This window comes from Triturus cristatus, chromosome 9 (genome assembly GCF_964204655.1).
Source record: "Triturus cristatus chromosome 9, aTriCri1.1, whole genome shotgun sequence".
Classification (NCBI taxonomy): domain Eukaryota; kingdom Metazoa; phylum Chordata; class Amphibia; order Caudata; family Salamandridae; genus Triturus; species Triturus cristatus.
Genome location: NC_140592.1, coordinates 182,489,895 through 182,503,468, shown reverse-complemented (window position 1 = coordinate 182,503,468; position 13,574 = coordinate 182,489,895). Strand labels below are relative to the sequence as shown.

The following is a 13,574-nucleotide window of genomic DNA, read 5'->3' as shown; positions in this document are numbered from 1 at the left end:
GAGGCATTCCACATGCCGCAGCACATCCCATCCAAGGGCTGAAGAAATATGATCACCCGCATCCTGTTGGGACTACACAAGCTCACCTTGCCTGCCATCACCATCTTCAAAACCAGATGGATCATTTACAAAGCTAAGGCCAGCACCTCTGCTTATCTTGCAGACAATTTTACCACCTCTGGTGCTTCTTGGCACACCCACATTCAGAACCCCATCAGACTGCAGTCTAAGGAGTGCAAAAAAAAGAAAAAACAAGACAGCAGGATTTTTTCATCTATGCAACCAGGATCTTGGAAAATATCCCTATATCCATCAAGACCGCCCCCAACGATGCTACTATTGAGGAAAGAGATGAAGACTCAACTTTGTAAATATCACTACATCAATCACACTTCATTAACGGTCCACAAACCAGCTTCCTTTCCTAATACTCCTTGACTTTTATACTGGTCTTTGACCACGGACAGCACTACGCAGCCCTTTGGCTAGCTTTATGCTTCAGAAATATCATTAACATACAAGGAGGTCCCGTAGGGCATGTATATTTACTGTTGTCCTAAGGTTGAAAGCAAGGATACTGTGTTCCCTAAGTGTGTCTGCATAACATGATTTTTTTGAAGGCATGAGAAAGATTTAGTTTTAGACTTCATGTTCCAACGGCGTCAGCAAGTTAAGAACCGAGGAGTTTTCACATGCATGAAATTCACATAACCAAGAAGCTTTATAATCTTGGTGTGTGTTTAAAGATCTTGTTGTGAGGGCTACAGATGGGATCTCCTGTGCAATCAAGCACTCACACAAAGTCTTCTGGAAGTATTTTCTAGGGAGATTACCATATCACTTAAGGAATGTTTTATGAAGAAACACAATGAATAACTAGGACAGCATAGGGTTCTGTGTGTTATTTCCACTGCTCTAACGTCTATTTCAATAACAACAAAAGTATGATCTGCTAAAAGGTAACTGTCTTTATAGGCTTCTCATTTGGACTTGGGTTACATAAATATCTAAAAACCGAGCAGTGAAGGGTAGGCATTAGTTTTAAAATGTCACTTTAGGTCAATTCTAAGATTAGTTACCTAGGACACAAGTCAAGAGTACATGAGGTAGATGGCATCTACCCACTCTTTTCACATGGTGGACGCAGTCTCCCGACCAAGACGTTAAGCCCCAAAGAAATATGCTGAATTTGTACTGGTGTAATTTTAAGGCACCGGGACACATTTAGCAGCTCATGTGCGTTGTCTGCTTCCCTTCCGGGAAGCAATGTGCAGATGAGGGGGCTTTGTTATTCAAAATTCCAGCGAGCACAAAACAAAGGCCTAAGTTAACAGGCCATCGGGCCTCTTTTTGATTTAGCATCCTGCCTAGGAGCTATCTGGAATCTCACACCTACCTGCAAAAGCAAGGAAGGGGAATCAAAGGCTCACAACTTATTACTTCACAGGTGCTTAAAAGAAGCATGCTTTTGTCTTTGTTCAGTCCATATAAATAACATATGCATGCACTGTAAGAATGTCAAATGTGTTGATCTGTCCAAGTATTATCACAAATAATTTAAATACCACTTTTTTGTTTCTTTTATAGTGCTTCTCATCCCAAACCAGAGTGCTTTACATTACATATACACATTATACCATGACAATAAATCGTGTGTGTAAACCACTCTACAGGATGTGTTACATAAGACAGTGAAGGAGTCACATGCCCTTCATAGCTCACTGTGTTATATTAGAAGGGTTACAATTTATAAACTGCAAGTAACAAAAGGATCTCAGTGCTAATATCTGTACCTTCTTACCCTTCTACATTAATACAAAACGATCATTTGCATGTCACACGATGTGCTTTGATTCATAACTGAGACTAGCCAAAACAGACCTCTCCAGCAAGTGCATTAACCTCAAGAGGTATCTTACCATTATTATTCCCTGAGATTTACTGGACACACAAAGATCTATGCAGCAGGTGCCATAACTCCATTAGATATTTTAAAATGCAAACTTTGAAATCAATTGAGCAAAACTGATTTATTGCCACATTCCTTCTTGTTGCCAATTTCTATGTGGCAGAGTTTAAACAAAATAAATGCATAAATTGAGGCTCATATTTTGCAGTAGGGTTGCATCACTTTTCTCTTGATAGACCTGCTAAACATATGTGTGAGGTCTTAAGATCTGATGTCACTTCTTGTGTTGCTACTTCCTGTGAGGTCATGGGTTGTGAGGCCACTTCCTATGATGCCAGATGTCATCATGTCACTTGCATACTGTCTAACTTGGCTAGTCCCACCCACTTCTTTTTTTAAACTTCTGCTCTGTAGTTACCCTTCCATTTGCAGAAAATAAACGTGATTCAGGAAGTTTAAAAATGTATGTGATAACAATCTGGTGAAGCCTCATCACATTCATGGATGACTTGAAATTTTCCAGAGCAATCTAGGGTGTCTTTGCACAAGACCATTTGGGGCAACGCTTTCAGACCTTTGGAGGAATACCGTCCAACAAAGAAACAACATGCACTAGGTTCATTGAGTTGGGATCCAATGAATGAAATTGCCTTTCGTGAAGCAGTGGAGCAACAGTTCTCACGTCAGCTGTAATCCAGCATACCCTCTTTTTAGGCTTTGTCTGCACATCGCTTGTGCGGTCCTTGCAAAATATTTTGTAAAGCAAAAGAATCTTAAAAGGAGTATAGAGGCCACCCATTACCTACCTTTATTTACCATCGGTTGACTCCCACGTCCCGCTTGTTTGCTTGCCTTCTATTGCTTAGCACCTCCTCCTCGCCTCAAATCTTTGTCTAGGTTGTGGCGCTTGGAACAAATACTACTTCCTGTGGCCAGTGTCCTTCCACTGATGCAGGCTCCTGTACTTTTTTGTGTGTATTTCCTCTCCTTCACTACCCACCCTCCTCCAGCTGTTACTGCTCCCTTTCACTTGTGTTCGCTGGCAGCCAAAGGCTCAGCTCATAATTAATGTGAAAAGGTGGGTGAGTAAGTGAAGGAATTGGTAAATGGCTGGATGGATTAGTGAATGGGTGAATGAATGAGTGAAAGGGAGAATGGATGGATAATGAGAGAGGATGGATGAGTGAGTGGAAGGATGGATGGGGTAAATAGATGGGTGTATGGGTGGAAGGGTAGATGGATGGTTAAAAGGGTGGATCAGTGAAAGGATGGATGAGTGAAAGGATGGGTGAGTGGATGGTTGAGAGAAATGATGGATGGATTGATGAATTGATAAGTGAAAGGGTGGATGGATGGATGAGTGAGTGAAGGTTGGATATAAGGATGGATGAGTGAGTGAAAGGGAGGGTAGATGGACAAAAGGATGGATAGATGATTAAAAGGGTGGATGGATGAGAGAAAGGATGGATGGATGAGAGAAAGGATGGATGAGTGATGGGGTCAATGGATGGATTCATGAGTGGATGAATAAATGGATGAGTGTGTGGATGGGTGAATGGTGGATGGAAGGATGGGTGGCTAAGCGAAAGGGGAAATGAGAGAAAATGGATGGATGAGTAAATGCATTGGTGAATGGGCGCATGGATGAGTGAAAAGCAGAACAAGCATTTACAATGCAATGGTCTCGGCAATATTATAGGTAGAGCTATTGGTATTGCTCATTATCATTTTTGTATCCCTAAATAAATGGCATTGTCATTTCTATTGGCATTAGCTTTTTTTGCATATGTGATACCTATTGCATTAGCAGAGAGAGAGTGAGGTAGTGAGATAGAGAGAGAGAGTGAGGTATTGAAATAGAGAGTGAGGTAGTGAGAGAGAGTGAGGTAGAGGGATGTTGTGAGGTAGTGATATATAAGCATAGAGTGATGTTGTGATGTAGTGAGATAGAGAGAAAGGTACATGCACCAGAGTGAGACAGAAATAGATAACACTCTGTCACGGCAGCGCTCTGAAGAAGTCACGAGCGAGAGAATACGCCTTCAGGCGTTTTACTTCAGCGACCAGCAAATGAATGAGCAAAGCTGCTCCATACTGGAAAGCACATACACACCCTGTGATTGTGGGCAAATCACTAATCTCTCCTTGCTTATCAAAAATGAGTGTCTCCTTGTGTTGTGTAGCTGGTGCTCATGTTAAGCGCTCCCTATGCCTTGGGTCGAGTGCTTGCTATAGAAAACTGCAAGGAATAAAAAAAAATCTGGATCTGTAGAAATTATAGCTAACTAAACGTCCCAGGAGGGGAAGGAGGCATCCCCGTCAGCCTGTTCGGAGGAGTTGGATGTTTTGGCCGGATTGACATGTTAAACAAGAGTCCCAAACAGCACTGGGTAAGTGGGTGGGAGAGGGGGACACGGTGGCTTAGAGGGGGCGTCTACCTTTGTCTGCAGATGAAGAGGTGAGCTATGCAAATGGCGGGCATTAGCAAGGAAATAAATACTCCCGATCTTCAAATGCCCCTTTGCTGGGGGTTGAACCTCCTGCAATTAACCTTTCAGTCAATCCACAGAGATCAAACATTATGAGCTGGAATTGGAAAAAACTCACTTCGGTGCCCATGCCACACCCCATTTCACCTAAACCACCACACATCCTTCAACATGGTATGGATGAAAGGGGAACTTTAAATTAAGCATCTCCTCCCACAAAAAGTGAAGAACATTTTTTTTATTGAAAGTTCATGGGTGGCCCTAATGAAGGGAATTCGTGCCAAAGACAGAAAGGACTACTATTGGAGCCATCCTCCAATGGGTGAAAACATTTCACTTTATAAGAGAGGAAAGAAGACGCCCGATAAGCGTATGCACTTTTCAATTAAAAAGGAAATGGCTTTCTTGGTTTCAGACTGTTTTTTTTAAACCATAAAAGCCATTCTGAAAGAAAACGTTTAGTGTTTGGAGGAACAAGTCCAAAGCCTACGGGGTAAAGTGATTACCGTACCTACAGGCCTGCCGTCCTGGGAGCTCAGAGGTCGGTGCCGTTCTAAAGGTGAGCTCCAGTCAGTGCACTCCTTCCAGCCTCACCTGAGACGCTTATATGTCCAGCCCTGAAAGAACAGCCGAGCTGGAGACAGACTCTTCTGCAGCTGTCCCTTCGGGGCCTGGTGATGACAGACTGGTGTCAGGGTAGATCCCTGTGATTACAGGTAACAGGCGTGTAATGAGAAGGTGGGCTGTTGGGCGTGTAAACGTGCACTTACACTCACACACTGACAACCCCCAGCCAGGACTGTCCTTTAGACTGGCAGCCGCTACCACCAGAATGAGGGGGCTCTGTAACAGCAGTGTCTGCGTTTACTTTAGAAATTAAGCATCTTTCTACAAAGCGGTTCACGGAAATTGCAACAGGAGGTAGACATATTTGATGTGTCATTTGTTGCACGCTTCTTTCAGAGTTCCGGAACAGAGCATATTTCCAAACCCTTAAGCAGTGAAAACGAAAGGACATAGGAAGGGAAACATTTCAGAAAGCTAGGCTGGGAAATTAAGCTGTATGTTTTGGGGCTCAAAGAGAATGCTCTCGTGAACTTTCACAAATCGCATCAGCATATATTCGCAAGTGGCCCTGTTATATTCGGGCTAAAATGCAAATAAATATTCACAGTTGAAGGTTGTACCAAATATTTGGGCGTAGAAGACAGCCAGGTCGCCTAAAAATGTGTTATTGTGTTAAAACCTTAAATTCCACCAATCCGCTGTGCGTTGCTCTGAAATGGGTGGGGGTATGTTATCTCCCTCTTGATTGGTGGTGCCCCACATACTGCTATGCTGCATGGCCATACAGCTGTGATATACCGCATAACACAGGTATAAAGCACACTCCACATAACAGCAGGGCTACGTAGCGCGAGGCAAAGGATATCACTGGTAATATATGTAAAGTAATTATGTTTATAGTATTAAAAACACGATTAGTGAGACTGAAAGACAGAGCTTGATAGACGGATATCATAATAAGCCCTGTGGGAGCCTGCCTTCCACCCAGGAACATAATTCTCTGAAGCCACTCTATGAAGATACGGCATTTACATCAGTGATTTCCAGCACAGGACGAATAAGGAAAGGGAAAACAGATGGATGAAGAGTTAATTTAAACAAGTCTTACGTGCTTGAGGGAATCGTCGTTGAGGGAATCGCCCTGAACACCACCGCCTTTCTCCGAGGCGAAGCAGAAATGCCTCGGAGAAACGCAGCGGTGGTTTCAGATTCGGGGGCGTGGCTAAAAAGTGGAAAGAACAGCACGGAACACGCCCCCGAATCTGAAAAAGACGGAGCCTATTTGGAGGGACGGCTCTCTCCTCCAATGGCTGGCCTCCGTTTAGGAAGCCAGCCAATGGAGGAGAAGCAAAAAGAGAGGCGGGCTAAATAGCCACTCTAAGAAACATTAAATCTCCGGACTTCCGGTTCTGCCTTCGGCAGACCGGACGGTCCCTCGACCTAATAAAAAAGATAGATGAGTGAAAGAATGCACACGAGTGAAAGGGAGGTTGAAGAACTTGAAGAAAGGATGGATGAGTGAAAGGATGAATGAGTGGACGGATGAGTGACTGCATGGATGGATGAGAAGTGAAAGGATGGCTGGATGGGTGAAAGGGTAAATGGTTGGATGGATGAGTGAATGGATGGGAAGAAGAGTGGATGAGTGAAAGGATGGCTTGGGTGAAAGGGTAAATGGCTGGACGGATGAGTGAATGGATGGGTGGAAGAGTGGATGGATGAGTGAAATGATGGATTCAGTGAAAGGGTGGATGGAGGGACGGATGAGTGAAAGGGTGGATGGAGGGACGGATGAGTGAAAGGGTGGATGGAAGGATAGATTATGGATAGGTTTGCAAAGGTTTGATATGGCTGGGCACACAGACTGAAGGACAGAATAAAGACTGAATGATGGATGAAAGAATAGATGACAGAATGTACATTTGAAACGTGGATATCAAGGGTTTGATGGAAGGATAACTGGCTAGATCCTTGGACAAGAGAGCTCATGTGGGGAGGGTTGTGATGACTTACTTTGCTTTCTTGGTGCCATAAGAGCTTTATTTCAAAGTGGGAGGTATTTACATTTTCTGGCTACTCCCTTTCCTATGTGTTCCTATTCTGTATTTGCTGTGTGCTTACGTGTGGGATCTATACATCATACATATGACATTTTGAGTGACACCCAACTGCTACCTGAATGTTATACTTGTAATTGTTTGCATGTTTTGTTTTAGGTGTAAGGTTTTAGAGAGAGACTCATAGTGCCATGAGCTGTGCTTCAGATGTATATTGTGTTTGTAGCAATGGGCAAGGCGTCAAAAATAAACTGTGATAGTGTATCGACAGCGCCTTCTTTAAGAAAGCTGCAGGGAAAAGCACTTTTGTGACTTCCGTCAGCTAGTGCAACTCTATGCAAAGCCCCCATAAGCAATGTAAGATTCTATATTTTAAGTTTCTCTTGCTGAAACACCCATAATGCGTTCCCTATTGTGGGTTCATCACAGCAATCCTCCCTTTAGTTCACCTATGCATGCCGCTTTACATCTCACAATGGCAGGCAGATATGAGATGCTAGTAACCATATAAATAGATTATCATCATATGAAATACCCCAAAAAGACCTGCACAGTTGCTCAAAGCAGCACACATACCAAAAAACAAGGAAGTGCACGATTGTCGCAACTTAATAATCTTTTCTTGACTTGTACTTAAGTGGTTGTCTATTCACATACTTTTATACTATCGTGCAACTTCCTCTGTCTGTAAAGCTTTCCTTTTGTCCCGAAGTTTTGTCCTGAATTTTGACCCTTTGTCCTGAATTTTTACACTTACCGTCCTGAAATTGCACCCATGCCAGTTGGTCACCCTAACTGGCGTTGAAATATTTTTTTCGATATGCTGCAGGCGGGGGATGCTGTGCAACTTGGCTTATAGTAAACAAAAAAGGCAGCGCTTTTTGTGTACATTAAGGAATATTATACATCAGCTCGCGTTGCTCTGTAAGATTGGAAAACTACTGGCTATACAGATGGCTGTTCATGTTTAGTAAAGTCTGTATTCTTAAAGTTGCTGTCACTTTTATTATTTACCGAAAAGTCTGCTAATATTTCTACTATTTTCTAGCTGCTTGCCATTATTTCGTCACACACTACGATAATGAAAATATAGATAGCAATCCAATTCAAGCGAATGCGAGGTAATACATCATCTCTCAGAAGCTTACGCTTCCTTGGCGGCGACTAGTACTTGAGGCCGTGGCTTCACGGCCTACCGAGTACCGAGAGGCGCGGGACAAGGATGTTGAGGACGCGTGTTCTCGGTTACTCCCCGCAGAGCTACACTGTGAAGTCCTTACCGTCAGTGACTGCCCCCATGTTGACGGCGTCCGGCGAGCAGCAGGGGAACCCGATACCCACAATGCAGTGGGGCACGCGAGCAGCGAAGCCTCTGAGTCCCGCCCCCCGCGAAGCTCCTCCTCTTCGAGCCCTGGCACCTCCCCTCTTACTTCCCAGCAGCTCACCGCGAGCACTACGAACCTGTGTTGAAGTGTTAGGTGGGGCTAGTTAAGAGAAGTTCGAGTTAGTTTAGTAGATTACTGTGCCTCCTAAGGAGGATTGCGTATGCATAGCCCAAAGTCTTGAATTTGATATGAGACCTGTATGTGTTAATAAGCATTTATAATGGACCAGAATCACGCTTCTTTTGTGAAAATGGTCACAATTAGACATGCCTGACGTGCCCAGAAAGGAATCAAAAGCTTGCACGTTACAAGGGCTTAGTTAATTAGTACTCGCTATTAAGCGTGGGTGCTACAGAAGCAGATTCTATTGTGTTTATGACACTTCTTTACTTTTATTTTGGGCTCGCAGGTCAACGTAAGTCAGAAGTAGAAAGGGTGACAGAGAGAAAGAAAAATATTAAAATGGCAAAGAAAACATAAGATAGAGGCAAATGAAGTGAGACAGCATAAAGGAAAGCAAGTACAATGCAAATAAAGTACAATGCAAATAATAAACAAAGGAAGGAAAAAAAAGCATGCAGGAAAGAGAGTACAAAAGTACATAGGAAATAAGTAAAAGAAGAAAAAAGAAGAAAAAGTGCAAACAAGAAAAAGGGTGGAAAGAAGAAAAGGAAGGTATAAAGAAATAAATTTAAAAAAATGAAAGTCGAGAAAAAGGGAAAGCAGTAAAAATATATTGAAATAAAAAAGAAACGTGAGACGCAAGGATGGGCGACTGAAGTAAAGAAGAGATAAAAATAATTAATGGAATTAATACAAATAGAAAAGATGCAAAGAAGGTGTGAAGGAACAGCATGAGCATGATAAGAATAAAGTAATATTGAGAAGGATTAAAAACTAGAAAAAGTTCAGATGGAATGAGAGAAGAATAGACAGAGGAAAAGAACGATGGAAAGAAAGAATGAAATATGCATAAAACAAAGGAAAGATGATAGAAAGAAAGAGGGAAAGAAGCATAAAAGAAAGAAAGAAGATGGAACGGATAAATGGGAGAAAGAGGCCAGTGCTGGTAAATGTGTGTTTTTTGACCAAATTATTTTAAAATCTTTCTGTAAGATTCACAATTTTGCAACAATTTGTACAAATTTTCCCCACGGGTAAAATTCCCATGGCACTTCGTAGGAAGAGTTTGTGTCACTCATTCACTTGCACATTTATTACTATATATGAGTCAAAGTGGAGGGCAATTTATTTTTCTGGCTACTCACTTGTTTAGCTGTCTTGCTGCGCTGGACTTCAGGGTCCGAGGGGACACATACCATTTAAAAAAGTTTTAAAACAAGAGGGGACCTGCCTGGTGCAGGGCCGTATGCGCTGAGCACAAAGCCTTAAACATGATTTGTGCCCTAATTGGTAGCCAGTGCAATTCCTCTAGGGTTTGTGCAACTGAACAGTTTTGAGGAATTTTCATCAGTACCTGTGCTGCTGCATTTTGAAGAGTATCCAGCCTGACGAGAACCTACAATTGTGTTTCTAACAGGGGCGGCTCCCCCGCTAAGGCGGAGGAGTGTCGCCCCACTGCGATTAGAGCTGTGAAGAAGGGAAAAATAAAATGATAATAACAAAGTTATTATCATTTTATTTTTCATTGCTGCAGGGCTGGGTTAGGGTGGGGTGGGCGTGGCTGATGGCTCAGTTAAGAGGAGTGCTTTGTGCACACTAAGTGTGCATGACTGCTTGGCGAGCTGTCTTGGGCCAGCCAAATAGTCATGCGCACTTTGCATGTTCCACACCAGGCTGTAATGCACAGCCTGGTTGGGAACATGCAGAGGCTCCCTGACCCCAATCACTGATTGGCTTAGGGGAGCCTCTTTGCTTCCTGCTTCTTCCCAACTAGAGTCAGGAAGAGAAGAGAAGCAGAGACAAAGATGGGAGACAACGGAAAAGGTAAATGTTGAAAAAATATACATTTTTCAACACCCCCCCCCCTCCACGCTGGCCCGCCACCCCATTCCCTACCAGCCACAACTGGTTTCTGAGTGTAAATGGGGTGCTGAAGGAAGGACAGGAAAATGAGTTTTTTAAAGGGAAAAATTCCCTTCTGGATCTGCAGCGTTCAGTACAATGCTGTGTGCATGTAACAGCAAAACACACAAGATGATGGACGGAATGTTGCACATAGGCAAAACATTCACCCCCAGTCACAGATCTGGGTTTAATCCATGGTTATTTTGCTCACCACGCCACCCCAGTTCAGACATGGCCATATGCAAATCAGTCTTGACCCTGTGCCTCATGGGAACTGTCCAGCCCGAACTGCCAAGCCATGTATTCCCTGGACCAGAATCAAGCATCCTAGGACCGGTTTCGGGGTTTCACCCCTCTTCAGCCAGGATAGCTTGACTCCAGTGGCATAGTGAGCACGGGACCCACGTCTGGGCATACCCTTCCCACATAGGGCGAACAGCAAAATACACAAGATGATGGACAGAATGTTGCACATTGGCAAAACATTCACCCCCAGTCACAGATCTGGGTTTAATCCATCGTTATTTTGCTTACCCCGCCACCCCAGTCCAGACATGGCCATATACAAATCAGTCTTGACACTGTGCCTCATGGGAACACTCCAGCCCGAACTGGCAAGCCATGTCTTCCTTGGACCGGAATCAAGCATCCTAGGACCGGTTTCGGGGTTTCACTCCTCTTCAGCCAGAATAGCTTGACTCCAGTGGCGTAGTGAGCACGGGACTCAACAAGGCACCCAAACTCAAAACAGCACCCTGCACCTGGCCACCCTAGTGCAGCTGAGGGTGTACCTTTGGTGCTACTTTGGTCCCCAACTTGCCCTGAGCTAAACCCTAGGAGCTTTGCTCCCACAACCCCGTGGCCTGCTTGCCAGCAGCCACCAACCTGAGCCCCCCTATCCTCCATAGGATAACATTGGGCCTCAACACTCTGCACCCAGCCGCCCTAGTGCCGCTGAGGGTACAAAAACAGTCCATCACTGACCCAGGGAGACCCCTGAGTCTAACCCCAGAACCCCAACTCCAAAGACCGAGTACTTACCTGGAAACCAATAACCTGCTTTTACTCATAGTATAACATTGACACTTTTTCTCCCAAAAAGTTTCTGTCTACTGGAAAAACTAAGAATATTCTTTAAAAATCGCACAAATAGAGGGAGCGCTAGGTGGCGCACTGCAAGATGGCCGCACTGATGTGAGGCTCCCGATGCTCGACCCCTCGCATCCGGACTTATCCGTGTTCCGCTGACCTAGCAGCGCCCCGGAGGTCCCTATCTGCTGCGGGACCGGGGCACCACAATCGGTGACACTCTTGGCCGTCTACCTGCTCCCTGGCCCGAGTTCTGCCGACCGTCGCTTAGCGGCCGCAGGGGACGCGGCTGGCTGGGTCTGAGGCCGGCGCTGGGGGCTACGCGAGGCCGCGGCGCCCAAGGGAGGCACGGGCCGTGTGGCTGGCGGCGGCCGGTCCTACAGTGCGGGACCCGCGGAGGAGGGTCCCGGTCCTGCCCGGAGCTGCCGAACCCTGATCCCGGTTTGGAGAGGTGCATGCTGTGCCCACGGGACGCCTGAGACCTGCGGGGACCCCGAGACACCGTCGATCAGCGGAGAGAGGCGCGCACCTGCGTGAGCGGCCCCGTGGGGCCGGGCCTGGATTCCTTCCTCGTGGCGGCCGAGAACTGGCACAGACAGCGCCCAGGCGGCGACCTTGTGGAGGGCCCACAACAAGTACTGGCATAGGCGGTTGGCGGCGGGGGCCCATCGCCACACGAGGATCCGTGCGCTCCCCTCCCCCGTCGCCGCCTGTGGGAGTGGGCCTCTGCGGGGCAGAGAGGGCCCCTATTTCCTTCCCCCTCCTTGGGGGGGGTTCGGTTGACACTCGTGGCGGGGAGCGCCGCCGGAGTGTGCCCGGGAGCCCGCTGTGGGGGCTTGATTGGACACGGGCCCTGTGCTTGCGACAACGGTGGGGCTTGACCACGCTGGATCGCCTTTACACGGGGCTGCGGCACCCCCGGTGGTCTCTTGGCCCTTCGCAGCGGGGGGAGGGCATCACTCCTGCCCCTCGAATCCGCACCGGCTGGCTGTTGGGACATTGGGACGGCGAGCCACACAGCGCCTGGGTACCGGCGCACGCGCCCCAAGGGCAGTCATGGGCAAGGACAGGGGTGCCAAGTCGGCAGCCGCGCCCCACCAGACCAAGATTGATCGTTTCACGACCTCCGATCCCCCGGGTGTTGGGGGGGAGGCGGCGCCGACTCCCGGCGCGGACCTTGCCACCATTCTACAGGCCATCACCGCCTCCCGCACATCCTTGGAGGGGATGGTCGGGGAGGTGAAGGTGGACGTGGCGCTCCTACGACAAGATCTCCGCAACGCCACGGCCCGCATCACCGAGACGGAGTCCCGAATTTCGACTGCGGAGGACGACATCCGGCAGCTCCAAGATCAGGTCCGGGAGCTCACGACCCATTCCAAGGAGCTGCACCGGCGAGCGGAGGATGCCGAAAACCGGGCCCGCCGCAACAACCTCCGCCTGGTGGGCTTTCCGGAGGGGGTCGAATCTGGCCGCACCGACGACTTTCTGGAGAAGTGGTTTAAGTCCTGGATGCCAGCGGCCAGCTTGTCCACCTGGTTCGTAGTGGAAAGAGCGCACCGGTCGTTGGCCGCCAAGCCTCCGGTGGGGGCCCCGCCGCGCCCCTTCATCCTGCGGATCCTCAACTTCAGAGACAGAGACGCTATTCTGAAGGAGGCGCGGGTGCAGTCTCCTTTGTCCTTCAATAACCACACCATCATGGTTTTCTCCGACTACACCCGGGAAGTTCAGGAGCAACGCCGCTCATACCTGGAGGTGAAACACAAGATGCGCTCCTTGGGTCTTCGCTACCAACTTCAATTCCCGGCCCGCCTCCGCGTGGTCTTTCAGGATAAGACCCTGTTTTTCGACACTCCCCGGGCGGCCTGGACTTGGCTCACTGAGGAACGACCCCTGCGCCAATCTGGGCGGGCATCCCCAGCTCGGAGGCCTTCGGATCTGGATACAACCAGGCCCCCTCGCCCACGCCGCAGGAGGCGCACACAGTCCCGGCGGCCCCGGGGGGGGTTGGCAGCTGGGCCTCACTCCACGAGCATGTCGGGCAGGAGGC

General features: G+C 47.3%; 1 protein-coding gene across 1 annotated transcript in view; it reads right to left on the bottom strand.

Annotated features, from left to right (window-relative positions):
* The window catches only part of THOC7 (THO complex subunit 7), an 89,957-nt gene extending 81,499 nt beyond the window's left edge, over positions 1 to 8,458 (bottom strand). Inside the window, exon 1 of the mRNA XM_085624703.1 lies at positions 8,303 to 8,458. Coding sequence (XP_085480829.1) covers positions 8,303 to 8,321 — 19 coding nt within the window. The 5' untranslated portion in view covers positions 8,322 to 8,458. The remainder of the gene's footprint in view (positions 1 to 8,302) is intronic.
* Between the last annotated feature and the right edge of the window lie 5,116 nt (positions 8,459 to 13,574).